Raw genomic sequence first — 21,253 nt, 5'->3', positions numbered from 1 at the left:
GCGCCTCGCCGTCGGAGCTCAGCAGGCAACGGAGCCCGACCCTCTGCACCCGGATACCCCTTAGCGCACCATCCGTACAAAAAGCGCAGCCCCGCCACGGCCCTACCCGCCCACCGCCCTGCCGGAAATGGCCGCGCCCTGCTGGGCGGAGCCGTCTCCTGACGCGGCTCCCCCGCTCCCATTGGCTAGCTGGCCGTTATCCCCTCTCCGTACTGGTCAGCGCCTCTACCTCCCTGTGTTGCGGTTGGCCGCGCGCGACGCCCTTCCCCTCTGCTGCTGTTAGTCCCTCCTCCTGGGCAGCCCGCGCCGCAGTGGGGCGATCGGGCGATGCGGTGACGTTGGTGCTTGTGGGGGCTGTCATTGGCGGCGGCAGGGTGACGGGCCATGTGGCGCGTGCTGCCGCGGGCCGTTACCGCCGGCCGCTACCGCCCAGACGCCGTCCCTCAGGGCCGTCGCTGCTGCCACCAGCCGCTGCCGTCCGCCGCCGGCCTGTGCGGGGGGAAAGCCTGGGCTGAGAGGTGAGGGGATGGGGGTGGGGAGAGGGGCAGCCGGGCAGCTGCGGAGGGAGCGGGCCCGGCGGGAGCGCACCCGCGGCGGGCAGAGGCAGCCAGCGTGGGGTTTGGGGGTGTTTTGGCAGTGCCTGGGCAGGGGATCGTCCATACTTCGTTCTTACTGATGGGGGGGGCGGGGGTACACATGCTGTCTGGCGCTATAAATGCAGGGTGCAGAACACGTAGAGGCCGTGGAGTCGGGCACGGTGGCATTTGTTCCGGGTGGAATTCGGAATTGGATTTCTTATGCTACCAGCCCATCAAAATGTGCCACTTGGCACGTCTGGCCTGGAGCAGCTGCTGCGTGGAGTTTCAGAGAAACAAAAGAGGAAATCTTCTAGGTACCTGCACGTTGCATTGCAACATTTGGTATTGTGGATAGGAAGTTTCAGAACTCCATGTAAAACCCCCAAAATATAATACATGCACAATTTACGCCATATCGGAAAACCCAAAAACATACTTGGTGCACAGTTTACACCGTGTTGGAAAACCTAACCATTTGATTATCTCTTACGCTCTGCCCAGAAATAACCTTATAGGTGATGTTATTATTACTGAATGGTTCTTCTTTTCGTTGTGGTTTTTTTCAGTAGAACGCGTGCTGCCATCACGATGCCTGAAGTAAACACAGATCACCTGGATGAGCAGCAGGTGCAGCTCTTGGCGGAGATGTGCATCCTTATCGATGAAAACGATAATAAGATTGGCGCGGATACCAAGAAAAACTGTCACTTGAATGAAAACATTGACAAAGGTACGGTTTGCGTACCTCCTAAATGAACCATTGAGCGGATGGAATATTTTCAGAAGTGTAGTCGTGATTAAATTAAAGACTTAATCTCAGGTGGACGTTGGATCAAACCAGAGCAAGTTCTTCCCCACACCCCCCTCCTCCCTCAGCATACGATATCTAATTTTAAAAATGCTGCAATATGGAGGAACACACAGTTGGATGCACTAGCAAAGGGGAGAAATGTGTGATTGCAAATATAAACTGTATGTCTTGATAAATATTTTTGAATCACATTTTGATGATAAAATAGTATTATTTTCCCATTACAGATACCTGATTCTATGCAGCTTTTTCTAAAGCGTAACACTTGCTTCTTTGCCGAGTTCTTTTCAAGTAGAAGAGACTTGAATTTTTTTTTTTAAGTAGTTCACACAGAGTTCTACTTCAAATACTGCTAATAGGAAAGTTTTTTTTGTTGTTGTTGTCATTCTAATTGATTGTGGGGTTTATTTGGGGTTGGTCAGATTCGTGAATCTCTCACAGTAGTTTGTGACCTCTTTTTCCACACTCAGGGGAAGCATCTTCCTGAAGAGTGAGGAATAACAAACTCAAAAGTTGCAGAAAACAGCAATTTTAGTGTTTTTAAGGGATTTTGTATTTCTGCAATTCCTGAAGCTTCTTGAAATTCCATACAATTTTTTAGGACTTTCTGAGTCATCTCTTTTTGGTAGTAAATGTATGGATGCTGAGCCCTCCTTAGAAACTTGCTCAAATGCACATCTTCAGAATGGTGAACTGACTGAGTTTAGTAGAACTCTTCTGTTGCATTGTTGTTCTTACACTCTTCTAATTGCATAATGTTATGCATAAGCTGACAGAGAAACCTTAATAATAACTCTGAGGTTTCTTATCAAATCATTGCTTTTTAATATGTATGAATTTTAAATTTAGGTTATCCAAAATGAGGGCAACTCTGTCTTCATATGTTTTTTTTCTCCTTTTAAATTGCTCTCTCTGTATATGTTTTTTTTTTGTTTTTAGGTTTACTGCACCGAGCTTTCAGTGTTTTCTTATTTAATACAGAAAATAAACTGTTGCTGCAGCAGAGGTCCAATGCAAAAATTACGTTTCCAGGTTAGTACTGAAATACATTGTATTTATAAAAATGCTTTGTTTAAATCAATATTTTTAAAATGTGGCAGTCTTAATTTTGCAGTGTGATTCATTCTGAGTTTTTAGAATTTCCTTCTTTGGAGAGGAGATGCTTTTAAGAGTTCGAGATGTACTTACCTTATGGGTGAAGTAAGATACTGGGAACTGTAGCTTATTGTTGTGCATACTCTGGGGAAATGATTGTTCCCTGGCTTGTTTGGTACTGTTTATGTAAGTGCAGAGTGTGCCTTGGTTACTTGCTCTGCCGCGAGACCTAGTGAGTGGAGTTGAAGCAATTGCTGTGGTAGCTGTGGAGCATGTTCTGATTGCACTGGTGAAGACGCATAGTTGACGGTAGCGGAGCCCTGCTGCTTGGAAGCAGTCGCGCTGTGTTTCAGTGAGATCTGCAGACCTTTATCTGTGTACATCTTAAATGCTTTTTTAGCTATAGAAAAAGTGAGACTGTGTGGTCAAAGTGCGTGCTCTTTGAAGGCTCCTGAACTATTAAATGCAAACGGAGAGGCATAAAAATAAGTGGAGTGAAAGAAGAATAGCTTACATGAGACGTGTTTGAGGAAGCATAAAGCTGTCTGTTTCAGGATTTCAGTTGGAAAACAAATTCTAACCCTCTTCAACTTGGGGAAGAAAGACCTTTTTTTTCCTTCCAAGGGAATCTTTAGGGATTTTTTTTCGCTTGACCACTAACTAATCAAAATGCTCAAGTGTAGTTTGTAGGTAATCTGACTCTCAAGATGCTTTTGAGGTAAGACTCTTAGGGATAAAAGGTTGGCCGATCACAGCTATTGTACATGACTGATAAGTAATTTTTAATACACTTGAAGCAGAGAGCATAGACTGTTCTTTAAACATAAGTATAAACTGCTTATTTACTTCTACTTATTGTCAGCTGGTCTTGAAGCTCTGGGAACATTTTCAATAATCTGTTGCATATAAACTCCCAGAAGTCATTTTAATTAGTGTTTGCAGGATAGATGCTTTTTGAACTAGCTAAGTAGATGCTGTCTTGGGTATGAGAATGCGTGTGTTCATGTGTATTGAACACTAACGTGCAAAGTAGTGCTTGGTACAGACAAATCCTGCTGCAAAATATGGAAAGAAAAATAAGAAGTGAAAATAATCCTCCTTCTTCTCTGACCCTTCTCTACAGAAGAGAAACAAAGGTGTGATGTCCTGCCTCCCCGGGGTTTTTTGGTTGGTTTGTTTGTTGTTTTGGGGTGTTTTTTTGCAATGCTTCATACATGTGAAAAATGTACTGATACAGACTTCTTGCAGATTGTTTTACCAACACTTGTTGCAGTCATCCTCTAAGCCACCCACTAGAACTGGAAGAGAATAATGCCATTGGTGTTCGGAGAGCGGCACAGAGACGACTGAAAGCGGAGTTGGGAATTCCCATGGAGCAGGTAAAGGAAGGAAGGAAGGAAGGAGAAACAGGAATTCTTGCCAGTGTTTGCCAATTTACAGACTAACTGCATCTGGCAGACAGAGTCAGCACTTCAGAGATGTAGAGAACTTAGTGAATTTGAGACTTCATCTGCATTCCAGATTCTCAAAGCTGATAATTGCTAAATGGTATTTTGGAATATTCCACTGCTCAAACTAAACGTGAGCCAAAGAGTAAAGCAGACAGTAATGAAGGGCTGCGTTGCTTCAGCTCTGACTATGGGTGCCTGTGTGTTTTCCAGCTGGGCAAGCTGTCCTGCTTGCCCTGGGGAAGGCAGTGTGCCCCCCTTCCTCCGGGACAATGGCAGAGTGCTGTATGGCTGCTGCTCCTGGAGGGCATTGCTGGGAGCTGATGCCAGCATCCACATACAAGTCCCTCTGCAATCCTGAGTTTCCTATGGGAAGCAGGGTGGCCGGGGCGCTCGGTGTTTCTTCCGGAGTATTCACACAGCCCTGGTACCTTCCATTCTGGTGGCGGTTTGGGAGCGCCCAGGGAGCAGGGTGAAGCTGGCTGAATTGCACTTGTGGTCGAAATCTCTTTCCACATTTTTGTAGCTAATGATGTTTGTGTGATGGGACACAGGATAAGCAATGTGCTGCTGGGAGACCCGATGGCTAGGTTGTCCCCAGAATTAATTACCTGGTGAGCCACTGGTGCAGATCCCTGGTAGATGAGGGTGTGGTCTGTCAGTTCGCAGTTCTGGCCTTGGCTTCAAGTAGCTGTCGAGTCTTTTCCTTGGGAGGTAGGGGGCAAGAGTTTGCGTTCATCGGTGCTTCAGTACGTGTGGGTTAAGGTCTGGTAAACATTATTTTAAAACTATAGGAGAAATCCACTCACAGTATTACAGGGTGAGTCTGACTAGAGAAATGTTTTGGTTGTAGGTAACTCCAGAAGAAATCTCCTATCTGACGCGAATCCACTACAAGGCAAAGTCTGATGGGATCTGGGGTGAACACGAGATAGACTACATCTTGTTTGTACGGAAGGACGTAACGCTGAATCCCGATCCTAATGAGATCCAGAGCTACTGCTACGTGACACAGAAAGAACTGAAACAGCTCTTGGACAAAGCCTCCAAGAATGAAGTTAAGATTACTCCATGGTTTAAACTAATTGCAGAGACCTTTCTTTTTAAGTGGTGGGATAACTTACCTAACTTGAACAAATTTGTTGATCATGAAAAAATACACAGAATGTAAAAAGCTGGGGTAAAAGATGGTGAAGGCTAGCAGTGATGTGCCGTCTTGGTAACTCATGACTTGAGTCCAGAACAGTGATCCACCTGGAGTGTGTTTTACAAGTAACTTTATACACAGATGGTTATAACCAGTGTTTTTTTCTCTCTTCCCCCCAGCCATGTTCCTCCTGGGCAAGTTAAGCTTAATCTCATGTAAAAATGGGTAAAGGTAACATTAGAAACCCCTTGGGTTCATCTTTCTCCATTGCCTGGTGTGGTATGAAAGGTCCTCAGCCCCTGTGTGCCCAGCTGCTGTTAGGTCCTCGCGCAAGGGCAGGGGCTGCAGAGGCGGGTGGAGCTGGTGCCTTCCCAGCTGTGTGTGACGATGCCTTCCAAATTAGTGATTGCAAAAGAGCTTGAGTTCTGCATTGGTGTTGAGAAGACTAGTTGCCTGAAGAAAAAGCAATTAATTCAAAGTAATTGGGATTATTTTAATTGCAGAAAGCAGATCTCTTCAGCTACTGTACTCTATAATTAACCAAACACATAAAAGCTTAAGTAATTGGATTGTCTGCGTGGACTGAGTTTCGTTTTGAAGTGCTGCAATACGTGTCATGGCTTTAGATAATAAACACTGGGGAGGTTGGTTTGGGGTTTTTTCCACCAACCTTTTCTGGTTAGTCGATGGCCGAGTACTGGACGTCTCTTAAAAAGAAATAAAGGGGGGTTAATTACACCAAATGTAAACATAGCCTGTGTTTGGAGAAGGCACGTGCATTCAGTGACTGGCTCCATCTTCCAGAAAACAAAAGGCCTCTCGATACGAGCTTTTTTCTTTTTCCTGCAACATCTACTGTAAAAGTCATTCCCTGAAAACTCGAACCCCTTGAACTCCAAACTTCAAGATTGACAATTTGTAGGCTTACAGCAGGTCGCAATTTCAGTTAATCAGAAATGGTACCAGAGGGCAAGAGCTAATCCTTTTTGATCCTGCGGTCAATTGCTAGTAACAGGAGTAAAATGGAAGGCTTTTTTTTAGTAATACAAATAATCAAGGGTATCTCAATTTGAATTAAACATTTTTGTGTTTGGTTGATTATTTTTTTTTCCCCAAAAAAGCTCAGTTATGTTTTGGGTTTTTTTCTGTTAACTTAAGAAATCTATATTGAGTAACCTGCTAACTTCTCCCAGAGGCATCTCGATGAAATAGGATGTTGTTCGTGCCACTTCTCTGTGCATGTAAAACATGGTTTTTCACTAGTCTGTGTCTGGTTTTGCGGTGAAACTACATTTTTCCAATGGTTAAGATGTTTGTCTTTTACACCCCAGTTGTGGCTGCAGCACTGAAGCCTCCCTGTGCCAGCATCTCCAGTGGCTCAACGCTTAGAGGTTAGAGCCGAGTTTGTTGTGTGTTGCCCTGAATTGATGTGTTGTCTCGAAGCAAACAGTAGTGGGGAGGGAGCAGGAACGCAGTGTTAACAGCTCTCCTGAATTCAGTGCCATCAGCCACACCGCCTAAGTAATATATTAGAGGACTCTTCAAGTACTTAAAATACTTTTTAAATTAAAGATTATCTTAAAAGATTATTATTAAAATACCTAACATAAAACCTTGGACTATTGTTTTCTTTCCAGACTTTTAGCCCCATGAGAATATTCTGTCATCACTACACTACAAACAGGAGCGTGCCCATGACACGCCACTGAAGCAGTGGGATGGGGGGAGCGGGGGGTGAATTTATTTTAACCAAGTTCTGCTTTTCTAGTTGAAGAGGCCAGCTTGCAGCAACAGCTGACAAAGCATAACCTGAAGTAGAAGTAAAGCGCATAAGGAAGACGAGAGCTGTTTTGCTAAGCAGTTCTTCAAAATCCCTTACAAGTTTTGACATTAATTTTTTTCTTGATGTCGAACTTCTTTGCAGCGTTACAGTATGTTTTTAATACCAAACTTACTACACAAAGCATGAGGGAAGCAAAATGCATTTACGCATAATGCTCCAATATGCTAAAGCTGACATCTGCACACTCTTCTTACCCCGTTGTACTTAAAAAATAGTAATTTAAAGATTCTTGCCTCTTAACCTTTTTGGTTTTTTGTTTATTTTTTTAACATGCATATTACATTGGATTCCCGTTTAATCTTTAAAACTGCATTTTAAGTGTATTGTTCAGGCAACACATAATTTTACTAACCTCTAGGTAATTCCTACCTTGTTCTTGACCAACTAGCGACAAAAAAATAGAGTATTTCACATTTGATTATATATTTTGCCTTGAATAGATAGAGAAATTTTGTCTGTCAGCTTCTGAAGGGAAAATGTCTTCCTAAGCAGAGGATGACAGTACCATAATTGACATGCGCTCAGGACAAAACTTCAGTCTGATCCTCATAGCTGAAATATTATTCTGAAATATTAGAAGTTGTAAATTGTAACGTTCCCTGCCCACGCTGTTGTAGGTTATTACAGGTGGCAGGTCAGTACTAGAACTGCAGTTATTCCTCCGGCTTCAGTCACCGTTTAGCTTAAGCGAGCTGGCAGTACTTCTGCCACTCATCCCAAACTGGCTCAGTGCACACACGCTACCTTTGCGCAGCACATGTCAGTCTCCGGTTACTCCCCCACCAACTTCAGCCTTTACCTACAACATAACATAAACTCATCACTTACATCAAAGAATTAACTTGCACACAGAAAACCAAACCTTCCTGGTGCAGTACCTCATGAAGCTGTGCATTTTTAATTCTGATGGTAGCCTCATGAAAAAATACTTCACATTTCTACATGTAACCTCATTTTAAATCTACTTTTACATAGAACTTCAAATGCTTTACTGCTACAGGAAAGTCAGCAGTAAGAAAATGGAATGAACAATTTTTTATGTCTATTTAGAAATGGTTTCTGCCACTGGTATCAACGAATTTCTCATGGTGTTACTTGGAACTGCAAGATCAGGGAATCAAAACTCCCCCTCTGAGCCTAACCACTAACACAAACCACGTACTTTTTATACCCTCCATGTGACTACAAAGGAAGACAGGACTAGAAATTAGTTTTAATAAACTTAGTTTTAATTCAGAAGACTGCTTATCTTCTCTGTGTTTTACCAGATTTTCTCTTTCCAGCCAGCAGATGCTTTGGCTTCAAGTCAAATATGTGTCTGTCCGACTCTCCTTTCCTGCCCAGGCGATTCATTTTCTTTTGAGCTTTCTTTGCCATAGTCTTGACCTTCTTCACCATCTATTTAAAAACAGACAGACAGACATGCAGAGTAATGTCCTCAGTAATTCAGGTAACTAGCTTTACCTTTTAAAAACCCACTAAGCTAGATGAGTTTAACAAGGACATTAACTGTCACCCAACATATGCCACCACCTGCAGCTCTGCAACAGTATCGCTGCAAGCGACAAGAATCCTCCGTAGTGGAACTCTTCTTTTTCCACTACACTAACAATATGATCCCGCTGTCCCTGGAATTCCTAACTTATTAACGGTGGAACTCCACAGTTTGTAGAACTCTTCCTTCAAACTTGCATTTAGAGACAAAAATTTAAAATGTACTTTCTTAGTTTGTATTATTATAACTTATTTTTAAGAATGAACTAGGCATTTTTGAAGTATAGAGAGTTCAAACGAACAGAAGACGAAGCTGCAAAGAGAAGAGAGATGAACTCCTAACATAACCAGCCTAGTAGGAAGCTTCCCAGAAGATGGTTAAGTACAATCATGCTGTTTTAATTGCTATACAGGTAAATAACTCCAACAAACCTTTTCATCACGAAGACCAGAAACATCCCGTGGTGTGCGAGAGGAGCTGCGACTGCGTGCCACAGATTTAGGGGTTTCAGACTCATCACGTTTACGTTTCCTCGTAGCACTACGGGACCTTCTCACATAATGTGCCTGAAATTCAAAATATCACTTTAATTATTAAAAACAGAAACAATCATCTCAGACATGCTCTATTTCTAATTAGACTAATATGAAAAAACAGGAAGTGGACTGCTGTGATATGTTATTTTGGTTATTCCACAGTAACATAAAGACTTTGTCAACCATTGTTCACTGCCTTTCTGCCCTGCAAAAATATTCAAATTCTGGTGAATATTAGCATATTCTTTTCACAATTATTAACTCCAGTTTTCTGATTTTTTTTCTGAGTAGATTTGTAAGTAATGGATAAAAAGACACAGACAATTAATGGACCGCAATACCAAAGCAATTTTGCAACAGCAAAAAAGCAATGAAGAAACCTACCCTGATTCATGTCCTCTCTACAGGAAAGCTCTGAAGAATTTCAGACATGAAGACTTACCATCCTACAGCATAACTATTAAATTCCTCCTCACCAAGATTGCTCCTAAGCCAATACGGCAAGTCAGCTCTGAGAAGCATAAATGCTTACTTCAGCTGTGTAGTGTTGACATTCCTTGTTTCCTAACTCCTTGTTTAGTTCAAGAATTTGAGGTCTCAAGACCTAGATAGCCATGATACTGCTGGATTTGCTGTACAAAATATTTGGCGGGTTTTTTTTGATTTCTGATAAAATGAAATGTCTCACAAAGGCAAATCTATGTTTGAAGTACTTTAGCTGCCTTATATCTAAAGACGCCAGTTGCCCTCAAAAACTTCAATTAGAACTCACAGCATTAATGAACTGTAAAAAGATAAGCCTGATCTTTCATTATTACTATTTCTGACATAGTAGTGTGTCATCCAACAAAGCAGACTTGAAAACTAAATACATTTAGCCAAACACCATTCTTGAATCCTATAAAAATTCAAAAAGATTTCTAATAGAAAGCAGTGCGTATATATGTGTGATTCTTGATAAGTTTTTCAGCCTACCCCAAACGTTTTGATCACGTCACTCAAAAATTCCAGTATTAACTGCCTCCATCTGCATTTCCTATTCTCTCCTTGAGATCCCATCTCTCTCTTGTGCCAACTGTAATACGCATTTCAATTGTGCTCAAAGAAATTCAACGTGTCTTGAAACTGATCCCTTTTTGAATTGATCCCTGATCGTGTTTAACTAGCAAAAACTTACATCATCTTTATTAGTCATGTCGAGTCCAAGATCAGTCATTTCTTTCTCTAGCACCTTCCGCTGGACCTGTAAAAAGACAGTTAAGAAAACATCTTTCTTTCAAAGAACTATGGTTCAATCTTATTTTTTGTCTTCATATATATATACCACCATAAGCCCATTTATATTCACTACGTATTTATTCCTTTGGCACAACCCAGAAGCAGATAATGAAAGTCGTAACTTCACATTTCATTTATTGCAACTTAATTCTCTTCACCCTTAAATCCTTCTTCACAGGATTGCAATGTCCCAGCATTCCCTAAAGATCTTTCAAATAGTTTGTCTTTTTAGGGGGAAGGCAACAAAGAGAGGTATTTCAGTCAGAAATGTTTCCTTCTCCCAAAAGGCAGAAGCTTTGGGGAAGATAAGAAATACTGGGTGCAAAATCAACAAGATTCATTTTACAGAAACGTCTAGTTATCAGTTTGTTATCCTGCAGTCATCTTGGACTGTTCACAAGAGATTCTGATATTAGAAAGTGTTGATACCTAGCTTCCGAAAAGAAACATATATAATCTTTTCCAGCATAGGGAGGGCTCCATAATAAATTTTAAATCATTTTGATTTTAAGTATATAATTCGCCTAATTCTTTGCATTCAGAATAATAATAATAAAAAATTACGATGCGGCAACCCAATTAAACAAGCTGAATTGTATTCTCCAAAACTTTTTCTGCAATATGTATGGAATCTTCACTTGTGTGACACAAACCAGAAAGGGCTACTGTCACTCCTTTGGTTTGGCCTCTGTAACCAAGTAGTGACCAGGACTCCAAGGAGGACAGAAGGAGGCAAGTAACAAGGGAGAGGGCCAAACATGAGAAAAAGTGATCAGCTCCACTGCCCAACATGGCTATGTTTTCACAAAGTTATTACACATCAACAAGATTTTACTACAGAATATGTTCTACACTTGCCTTTTTAGCTGTTCTAGGCATCCTCGGACCTCGAGTATCTTTTTCCTTCGACTGCAGGATTTTCAGTTTCTTCTTTTCTCGGATCTGTTTTGCCAGCTGTCGGATTTCCATCATTTCTTCATCTTCACTTTCTGGTTCACTGTCATATTCTCCAGCAGCTTCTCTCAGCTCTTCCTCTTTCTCTAATTCTTCCAGTTTCTTAGATTTTGAAGAGATGAAATAAATAAAGATGCTCGTCAAATCCTTGACTTACAATCCTTGAAATTACATCTTTGCACAGCCCAGGGCTATGACAGCGTGCAGTCCCTTCAAAGGAACTACGTTACTCGATAATGACCCCTCCAGCCACACTTCACACAGCTGGTGATAGAGATTACTGTGAGCCTATGGGGGACATTGCTGTGCAGAGTGACTTGATCACATCGCATTAGAGTTTGGCTGTATTTGTGTGACTGCCCCGAAGCTGCCCACTGTGTGAATGCAGATGTACTACACTGTGAACTGTGCTAGCTGTGCCGTTTCTGGAAACACACTCTAGAAAAAAACCTTCTCTTTCTACATTTAATATGAATCTGGAACACCAGCAATTCAGACAAACCCGACTGCAGAACCGGCAGGCTCCATAGCCTGCGCTCACTACTTCTCCTTAACAACCAGCAAGAAATAAAAGCAGTGCTCATTATTAAATAAAAATGTTATAAATTGAGAATTGAGTCCATTTCCATGCATCATACTCCAGCAGACTCAAATCTGATGGGCGAATTTCAGGTTATTAATAATACATAAAGTTTGATAGCTACACTCCTTCTGGCTATAGTCAAAGTATGAAGAAATATAACTTCTCGTGCAAACCTCATATTTTAAGATGGAAAAGATAAGATCACCATCATTCTGACAAGGTAAAGTAATTTTCCATTCTTCTGAAATTCTGTCCTTGATCATTCAGAAAACAGTATCTTTTCCCATGGCAAGCGCAGAAATGTAAAAGAACTTGTTCTCATGACATACTGTTTTTAATCTACGAATATAGCAATTTACACTAAACAAACAAAGGGATAAAGAGGCAAGATAAGTGTAAAAAGAATGGAAAACTCACTCTCATTATATCCGGATCAATGTAGTCAAGTATATTATGACCTTCCCATATCTCCGGTATCTTATCATATTTTTCAGATGAATTCATTAAGTCCCAGTATTCTTAAAAATATAACAAAAGTTAATAAAGAGACAAAAATCATTTCAAAGAATGTTCAATGACAAAATACAACACTCGGACCGCAATACAAAAAAAACCCAACGTATCCCAAAGTGGCAAGAATTTGATGGCATCTCTTGGCATATTCACAAATACTTCTGATCCCCTTCCTACTGCCAAATATTGTTCAATAATGACCCAGTGCCAAGCCATAAAAAACAAGAGATATCCAACTGAAACAAACACATGCAGTCTGTCTCACACTGACACTTTCTTAACAAAGACAGCATCAAGAATTAATGATATAGCACAGTATAAAACAAAAGGGAAAAATATTTGAATCATCAGATCACTCATTATATGTCTGTGACTCTAAAAGGGGAAACAACTGTGTGACATTATGAAAAAAGAAGCAGTCACTGAAGATCCCAGCTCTGGAACAGAAGTAAAGGATATGCAAGTATGCAATAAAATAGTGGCACTGGTACTTAGTTGAAAGGAGTCAGGTTTAGGTATTCTCCCTTAAGACTGAAATAGCCAACTTTACTGCTTAATAATAATAATGATGACTGTTATAGAATACTTACTCTGAAGATCCAAAATATAATCATCTCCCATTTCAAGTTCAAGATCTCTCTCCTGCAAAGACAGCCATGGCTTTATTTACCTTCTAATTTTAAAACTGTGTGTATTATAGCACATGTGAAAACTGTCTGCTGATTTCCCATTTAAGAGATGTCACTTACCAGTTTCCTCCTGGGTGTGTCTACTTCCATGCGTTTCTTACGTGCTACTACTCCCTCAGGTATAAAAGGCAGCCGCTCCTGAAATGAATGCAACAATCCACCACAATAAAGAAAGGGAAAAAATTCTTTTATAATGCTATAAATCACCATTGCAGAGTATTGGGAAGTACTGGGGAATACACTAAAAAGTGTAAACACATAGCCTACCTTGTTATCTCTTTTGGTTGGCATGGCCAAGTGTAATCTATTCAATACTTCATTCACTTTATTTCCTTTCATTTTGGTATCAACACGATGAGCCAACAGTCTGTCACAGGCCTGAAAGGGCACATTACAACATTGGGTAAGGCATGAAGCCTTTCTGATACAAGAAATTACACAGCAGGCTTTCAACCCAAAATATCTAGCTTCATGTCATCTTCCGTCTAACCTCTTACCTCTCTAGCTCCCAAGAAAGCACTGAATTATTTTATATGAAACGAATCATGGGAAGATGCATATGATCCCCCCCCCCCTTTTTTTTTACAATGAGCTGACAATAAAAGAAAGCAACAGGAGTCAGAAAAACTCACCAATTTTTTTTTAAATTATGATTTGTACTATACATAATTTTCCATTTGCACCCAAGTTTGCTGAGGCTCAATAGGCTATAAAGGATCACGTGCTTAAAGTTTATCATTATAATGGAGAGTTTAACTGGGATTAAGTTCATACAAAGGCAAAATGTTAGCTGTTCATTTGGAATGAAATTGAGAGGAAAGAGACCTACCTCTGTTTTAACTTGGATTACACCTTCTTCTGTTAGGGTACTTGTCTCTATTACAGAAAATCCTTCTGCTTCAAAAGTTTCAAATATTTTCTAAAATAGAAATGAATGACGTTCTACCCATGTCTTAAAATACCAATACATGAAGAACAGAAATCTTAATCCAGTATCAATACATGCAAGTTGTTACTATTTTATTAGAATGCGTTTCTAAAACGATGACAGAAACTTTAAAACTACAGTTCTATTTAATCTGTTTCTTCTTTTATAAGCAAATAAGTACTTTCTATAATGCACATATTAATGACCCATAAGGAAAAAAGAAAGGAGAAAAAAAAAAGAAAAAAAAGAGTGAGAGAAACACAAATTCTATGTGTCCTTCAACTTGTAGATACAAAAGAATTAGCCCTGCGTATACACAACGTGTTGCCCAGCGGGACCTTCCTACTGCAACTGTTCAGCAACACCTCTCAGCCTAGTGCTCACTGCTTCTGAACTCTTACTGAAATGGTTGTTGAGCAAAGCTGTCCAGTCTTACTTCCAATGACAGTAGCAATTGAAAGTTCTCACAGTGTCAGAGATTTCTGAAATCAGGAAGAACTTGCTTTCTGTTTCACATTTACGACATTTCTACGACCATGCAACCCGTCTTCTGGATGCAGGGAAAGCTGTGGACGTTGTCTATTTGGACTTTGGTAAGGCCTTTCACACCGTCCCCCACAGCATTCTCCTGGAGAAGCTGGTGAATCATGGCATAGACAAGTGTACTCTCCGCTGGGTAAAAAACTGGTTGGATGGCCATACCTAGAGAGTTGTGATTAATGGGGTGAAATCCTCTTGGTGGCCAGTCACCAGTGGTGTCCCTCAGGGCTCAGTTTTGGGGACGGTTTTGTTTAATATCTTTACCACTGATCTGGATGAGGGGAGTGAGTGCACCCTCAGTAAGTTTGCAGATGACACCAAACTAGGTGGGAGTGTTGATCTGCTTGAGGGCAGGATGGCTCTACAGAGGGACCCGGACAGGCTGGATCGATGGGCCAAGGCCAACTGTATGAGGTTTAATAAGACCAAGTGCTGGGTCCTGCATTTTGGTCACAACAACCCCAAGCAACGCTACAGGCTTGGGGAAGAGTCGCTAGAAAGCTGCCCAGCAGAAAAGGACCTGGGGGTGCTGGTGGATGGCCAGCTTAACATGAGCCAGCAGTGTGCCCAGGTGGCCAAGAAGGCCAACAGCATTCTGGCTTGTATCAGGAATAGCGTGGCCAGCAGGAGCAGGGAAGTGATGGTGCCTCTGTACTCGGCACTGGTGAGGCCTCACCTCGAGTGCTGTGTTCAGTTCTGGGCCCCTCTGTACAGGAGGGACATTGAAGTGCTGGAGCGTGTCCAGAGGAGCTACCAGGCTGGTGAGGGGTCTGGAGACCAGGTCATATGAGCAGAGGCTGAGGGAGCTGGGCATGTTTAGCTTGGGGAAGAGGAGGCTGAGGGGAGACCTCATTGCCCTCTACAACTACCTGAAAGGAGGTTGGAGAGAGGTGGGTGTTGGCCTCTTCTCCCAACTGAAGAATGACAGGACCAGAGGAAATGGTCTGAAGTTGCAGCAGGGGAGGTTTAGATTAGATATTAGGAAGAATTCCTTTACTGGAAGAGTGGTCAGGCACTGGAACAGCCTGCCCAGGGAGGTGGCTGAGTCACCATCCCTAGAGGTATTTAAGAAACGTCTAGATTTGGCACTTCAGGGCATGCTCTAGTGACAGAGACTGCAGGGGTTTGGGGTTTTTTTTGTGTGTGTATGGTTGGACTTGATGATCTCAAAGGTCCTTTCCAACCATGAAGATTCTATGATTCTATGATTCAGGCAAGGATACACATTAGACAGTATTGAAGAAAGACATGGGTCAAGACCTAGAAAAGCTACTTCCCATTACACTATGAAACAGATAAAGAAACGATCGTGTAAAAGTTTTTGCCCGATACAAATGATAGCTATCCATGACATTCACACATAATATTTCTGTCAATGTCAGAAGACAGAGAGAAAGGTGGGAGAAGCAGTCTAACCTGACTCTCTTCAGGAAGCTCTGCAATCCTCTTCACATCACATTTGTTTGCAACAATTATAAGTGGCTAATAAAAAGAAAAAAAAGAATCATAATTCAAGTTATCATGCTATAAAAACCTGGGTTTTATCAATAATGTAAAGCAAACCTACCTTGTTAGCAAACAATGGCTTAATATTTCTGAAGAGCTCTACTTGCTCTTCCAGGCTATGCCCACACTGCTCAGACACATCCATCACATAAAGCACAGCAGCACGAAGATGTGCAAGCGCAGTTATAGCCTGCATCTCGATGGTGTTCCTATCCTCCAAAGGATGATCCAAAATACCAGGAGTATCTACTACCTAAAATTAACATAATTAAGTCAGGCCTTATTACAGGATAATTGATACACTATTTCAGGACATGTGCTTGATTTCTGCTCAATATCATCTTTTTTAAGATACCAATATTCTTTCCTTTCAGTCATAAATAAAACTAAGCCAAACTGAGAATGTGAATATGGAGTAATGGCAGATGAATGAGGATTCGGAATAACCAACACTCCAATTTCGAAGAAGTAGGGAAGGCCCTGCCCCAACCTGGCCCAGAATTTGGCAGAGATTAAAAGTGAGCTGGCAGTAATTCCATTTCCATTCTTCCCTCAGACTGAAAAGACACCCATACATGCACATTTTTAGAATAGATTTTGACTACTGCCCTCATTTGGCACACTGTACCTTGCACAGCAGCTCTCAGACATAGTGTGTCTCATCAAGACACAAAAATGCAACTCACATTGCAAAATGGCAAACCAGATTATAGCCAGTTAAATCTTTAAAGAAAATGCAAAATAATAACAGTTCTTACCTGCCAACGCAGATACTTATAATCCATATGTCCCACAAAGAGAGATTTTGTGGTAAAGGCATAAGGCTGCACTTCTACATCTGCTCTCGTGACCTTAAAACGAGATTTATTCACACACATTTACTGAAAATTTACAGAAGTTGCAGTATATCATAATTATAATACACTTCCTTTGCTACAAAAAAAGCTTAAAAAATTATTATTCCGGCTTCTCTGCAGAATTTATCTATCAGAAAATATGTTAATGGGATAGAGGCTATTTTGGAAAATACGATTTCTAAGAGTGAAATCTATCGTAATTTTCCATTTAGTGGAATTTTCCATTTATCCCTCCAGGAATTCCATTCACAGAATCACAGAATGGTAGGGGTTGGAAGGGACCTCTGGAGATCATCTAGTCCAACCCCCTGCCAGAGCAGGGTCACCCAGAGCAGGTTGCACAGGAACGCGTCCAGGCAGGTTTTGAATGTCTCCAGAAATGGAGACTCCACCACCTCTCTGGGCAGCCTGTGCCAGGGCTCTGTACCCTCAAAGTACAGAAGTTCCTCCTCATGTTTAGCTGGAACTTCCTATGTTCAAGTTTGTGCCCGTTACCTCTTGTCCTAAGCTGCCCTATGAGGATGCTGTGGGAGACCGTGTCGAACGCCTTGCTGAAGTCAAGGCAGACAACATCCACTGCCCTCTCCTCATTTATCCAGCCAGTCATTCCATCATAGAAGGCTACCAGATTAGTCATTCATTAGTCATTCAACTTCTACTCGCACATTTGAATTTGCTACTGCTCACATCAGACAGTGCCATAATTATATCAAATTGTTTAATGTTACCTTATTTTAATTAAATGGTATCTCAGTATTATTTAAAAAAAAAATAAATTTACATACCTTATTTATAAAGCTAGATTTTCCAACATTTGGGTAGCCACACAACAGAAGAGTTCGTGTATTGGGATCGATGGTTGGCAAACGAGACAAATGTTGTCGCACTGAAATGTTAAAAATATTTTAAAGTAATTTAAGTTCTACTGAAATGGAATAAAAATTCATATGCTGAATTGTTTATATACAAATTAATAATTATTTTGAAAATATAAATTCATTGATAATTTATGAAAACATATAATAGCTGGTAAAGTCACAAGTATGTACATACAACAAAAAAAGAAACTTAATAAGTATTTAGAAAATGAAGACCACTGTCTTTTAGCTAGAATGACCCCATCATATCAGGCAACATAACCTGAAGGAATAATAAGCCTGAAGTAAGGAGTAACATTTGGAAAATGTTTAGCACTATTTTTCAAATACATGTAAGTGAAAATAATCATAAATAAAAGCATGGCTGTGACTTTCAAGCAAAGAAAAACATTTTGCAACTGTTAGTAATATCATAAAATTTAAAGAATTTTCAAAGAGAAAACTATTTAGTTAAAAAATAAATTCTAAGTATTTGGGGATTTTGAAACTATTTCTGTTTCCTGTGTCTATACTCTGAATTAAACACGTTCTTCTAACTGTTATTAAGTGCAAGAATAAATTTTACATCCAATTCACACACCTTATTTTAGCCTATTTATAACACAAACCTTGTTCCAAATACTCCAAGCTTTGTTTCTGTCTTTTGATAATCGTGCACATTCGTCCCAGAGCAGCACGTTTCAGCTGTTTGCAGCGGTAAAGAGAATCACCATATTTCATCAGTCGCACATAGTCTTTAGCAACACTGCAGAGACAAGGAGTAAGAATTAGCCAACTATCAACCAGGCAGGTACAAAACTGAAGAAATTAATGTCCCTTACTTGTCAATTAGATTCTTGGCAATATTAATCTGTCCCAAAGCCAGCTTGTAGTGATCTTTGTCATAGAGAACATTCATCAAATCTGCATAAAAAGGATGAATATCCTAAAACAAAAGCAAAAAATCAAATTAAGTCTAATATTTTCTTTAAGATGATTACTTCGTGGCAACTATGTAAGGTAATTTTTTTCTCCAGTACAGCAATACATGACGATACAAGCCAAACTGTTTTCATTACTACCTTACGTAAGAAAAATAATCTGCTTGGTCATTAAATGCATAAATCTTAGTTTGAATTTCTTCTGCAAACATGTCTTGGACTCATTCATATGGAGTTCCCATTTCATCTTTTGCCTTGTAAAATACTTCGTATTACAACTTTGAAGCCATTTTTTTTAAAAATAAGAAATTGCAAGAAGCCTGCAGAAGTAGTTTCTAAAAGCAAACCCATACTATACCAGAAACACAGCAACAATATTAATTCCTCTCTTTTTCTGAGTGCTACATTAAATTCTGTGTAAAACTGGATATGAAGGGTTTCTTTAACGCCCAAATAAATCCTTCTGATTTCCAAGGAAGCGGTATCTTCGGTTCAAATCTTTTAAACAAAATATTTCAGCTACTTAACGCATTTATTTGCAGAAATTTCATCATGTGATGTTAAACAAAATACAGAAGGTATTTGTGGGAGTTCTGCAGTAATACTCATTGGATATGAAAATATCAGGAAAAAATATGGTCGCAGGTCAACAATTTAAGCATGAGCAGAGAACTGCCTACAGAAAAGCCCCACTGGACAAGTGGATCCAGCTGCAGTTGTTGGGAAGTTAAGACTATGCACTTTCCAACACTAACCTTTTATGGGGCCAAGAATGATGTTTATGTTGTCAAAGTAACTTCTGAAGTACTGAAAATGGGAAGCAATGTGATATATTTGGACATTTCTTACTTCCTGCAAGTATTTTCTAGGGAAGACTAACCACAAGCACAATTTACATACACATACACAAAGAAGAAATAAGCAGACACAACATACTTAAGAAACCCCATACTTTCTTTGTCTTCATTCAACAGCAACTTCTGGCAAACACCTTGTAAAATTCATCCTTCAATGACCATACATGGACACAATTTAGACTTCCCTTCTTAGTAGGAACATACTATTTCTGCAGAACAAGTTTGCCTAAAATTACTCCCAGTAAAATCTACCTGGAATCAGTCAAAATCATCTACACGGTGAATCAGCAAGATGTTGCTCAGGACAAAATAAACTCCAATAAAACCAGTACACTGTTGAAGAAGTATTCCTCATGCTGTGGAAGCAAGGTTCCTTTAGATCAAATGACAAAACACTTACATCTAATTTGGGGAAATCTGTTAAGATCTGAGTGAGTCTATCATGGTAATTTTGTTGAGTATACTTGACTTTTCGCATGTAAAAATGCCGAATCCGATGGATTTGATAATGTTTATGAATGACAGTTGGAGTCTTCCGCTGAGTCTTTGACAATGTCAAATCTATGAAGTCCTGCAATCAAGGAAACATTATTAATTATACAAATTGTCAAGTTCTTCTAAAGCTATAAATTTTATTTTGGTGGAGCATGCAGATCAGTTAAGCATATCCACACCACATACGGTTTGCAGAGTATCTTTTACGATAAAACACCTGAACCACGGGTTCCTGCCTTCGGGTGGTAAGATGCAGTTTGCACATTCTCTCCCCGATTTTCATTTAATTTCATTAACTAAGGGCTGGCCTCCCGCCCACCCCTACCTCAGCAGCGCCTCGGGAAGCGGCCCCGGCCCCACGGCGGCCCGGGGGTGGGGGCCCGCAGGCCCGTCCTGCCGTACCCGGCGGGGAAGCACAGGAGGCCCAAACCCCGCGAACCATGCATTTAACTAAACTTTTTAGCCCGCAGCCATGAGGCTAAACACGACAAGGGAGGAATTTTTGTGGGGCCACCCCGACACCCCCGCTGAGGCGAAGAGCGGCCCCATCACCCCTCCTCAGGCGGCGGCGCCCCTCTCTGACAGGGCCCCCCTCTGACAAGACCCCCCTCTGACAAGACCCCCCTGCCCTCGCCCTACATGGTACAGGCCGCCAGGCCCAGCAGCACTAGCCCAGGGCGAGTCCACGGGTCCCGCGGGGGGGAGGAAGAGAAGGCCGATGCCACGCCGGCAGCACGGAAGGGGGTGGGGGAGAGCGCTTTCCTCAGGCGAGGCCGGAGCCGCCGCGGGGCGGGAGGGCTCGCCCCGCGCTGAGGGGCGCTGAGGGACGGGGAAGGGCGAGCGGCGCCTGTACCTTAGCGGAGGGTACCACCGTAATCTTCTTGAAGTTGTAGAGCGCCATGCCGGCCGCCCGAGCCCAGCCGCACGCCGCCGGAAGAGGGAGAAGGGCCGGCCCTCTCGCGAGAGCCCGGCGCTTCCGTCCCGGGGAGGCGGGGAGCCAGGCTGGGGCTGAGGGGCTGTGAGGAGGCCTACCACCTCCGGGCCGGCTCTGGGGCTGGGGAGACCCGGTCCCGCTCCCGCTCCGCTTGGGGCGTGAGCCCGGGGTGCTGTGCGGGCCATGTCGGGGCCGCGAGGGGGGTCGGAAGGGCCCTGCCGTGAGGAGCGACACATTGGATTTAGTTGGGGTTTTACCAGAGAAAGACCAAACCGTGAGCAAGGGTTCACGCCATGGCCTGTGGTTATGACTTAGAGCAGTCACGTTTTGTGCCCCATAGGACCGTGAAGGCAAAACATATCCTCAGC

The 21,253-nt window shown here is 41.7% G+C and overlaps 2 protein-coding genes across 3 annotated transcripts; one reads left to right on the top strand and one right to left on the bottom strand.

Annotated features, from left to right (window-relative positions):
- Window positions 1-290: 290 nt before the first annotated feature.
- IDI1 (isopentenyl-diphosphate delta isomerase 1) lies at window positions 291-6,679 on the top strand. Of its 2 annotated transcripts, none has more exons than XM_063324446.1 (5): window positions 291-518; window positions 1,148-1,308; window positions 2,329-2,421; window positions 3,733-3,863; window positions 4,786-6,679. In XM_063324446.1, exons 1-5 carry the CDS (start codon window positions 385-387, stop codon window positions 5,101-5,103), a joined length of 837 nt encoding a protein of 278 aa, XP_063180516.1. In that variant the 5' UTR covers window positions 291-384; the 3' UTR covers window positions 5,104-6,679. The 2 variants fall into 2 exon arrangements, with proteins under 2 accessions (XP_063180516.1, XP_063180515.1); XM_063324445.1 differs by having other exon boundaries at window positions 1,145-1,308.
- A 1,450-nt stretch (window positions 6,680-8,129) lies between these two features.
- Window positions 8,130-20,900, bottom strand: GTPBP4 (GTP binding protein 4). Its single transcript, XM_063324444.1, has 17 exons — window positions 20,805-20,900; window positions 19,857-20,027; window positions 18,501-18,604; window positions 18,288-18,424; window positions 17,587-17,687; window positions 16,703-16,795; window positions 16,006-16,197; window positions 15,855-15,920; window positions 13,800-13,889; window positions 13,238-13,348; window positions 13,031-13,108; window positions 12,872-12,923; window positions 12,186-12,286; window positions 11,090-11,287; window positions 10,131-10,196; window positions 8,849-8,983; window positions 8,130-8,320 (listed from the first exon to the last, which is right to left on the bottom strand). The coding sequence occupies exons 1-17, from the start codon at window positions 20,850-20,852 to the stop codon at window positions 8,168-8,170; spliced, it is 1,896 nt and encodes a 631-aa protein (XP_063180514.1). The 5' UTR covers window positions 20,853-20,900; the 3' UTR covers window positions 8,130-8,167.
- Window positions 20,901-21,253: the final 353 nt, after the last annotated feature.

Source organism: Chroicocephalus ridibundus, chromosome 2 (assembly GCF_963924245.1).
Source record: "Chroicocephalus ridibundus chromosome 2, bChrRid1.1, whole genome shotgun sequence".
Lineage (NCBI taxonomy): Eukaryota > Metazoa > Chordata > Aves > Charadriiformes > Laridae > Chroicocephalus > Chroicocephalus ridibundus.
The sequence above is the reverse complement of the archived record's forward strand: the minus strand, read 5'-3'. Positions and strand labels throughout refer to the sequence as shown.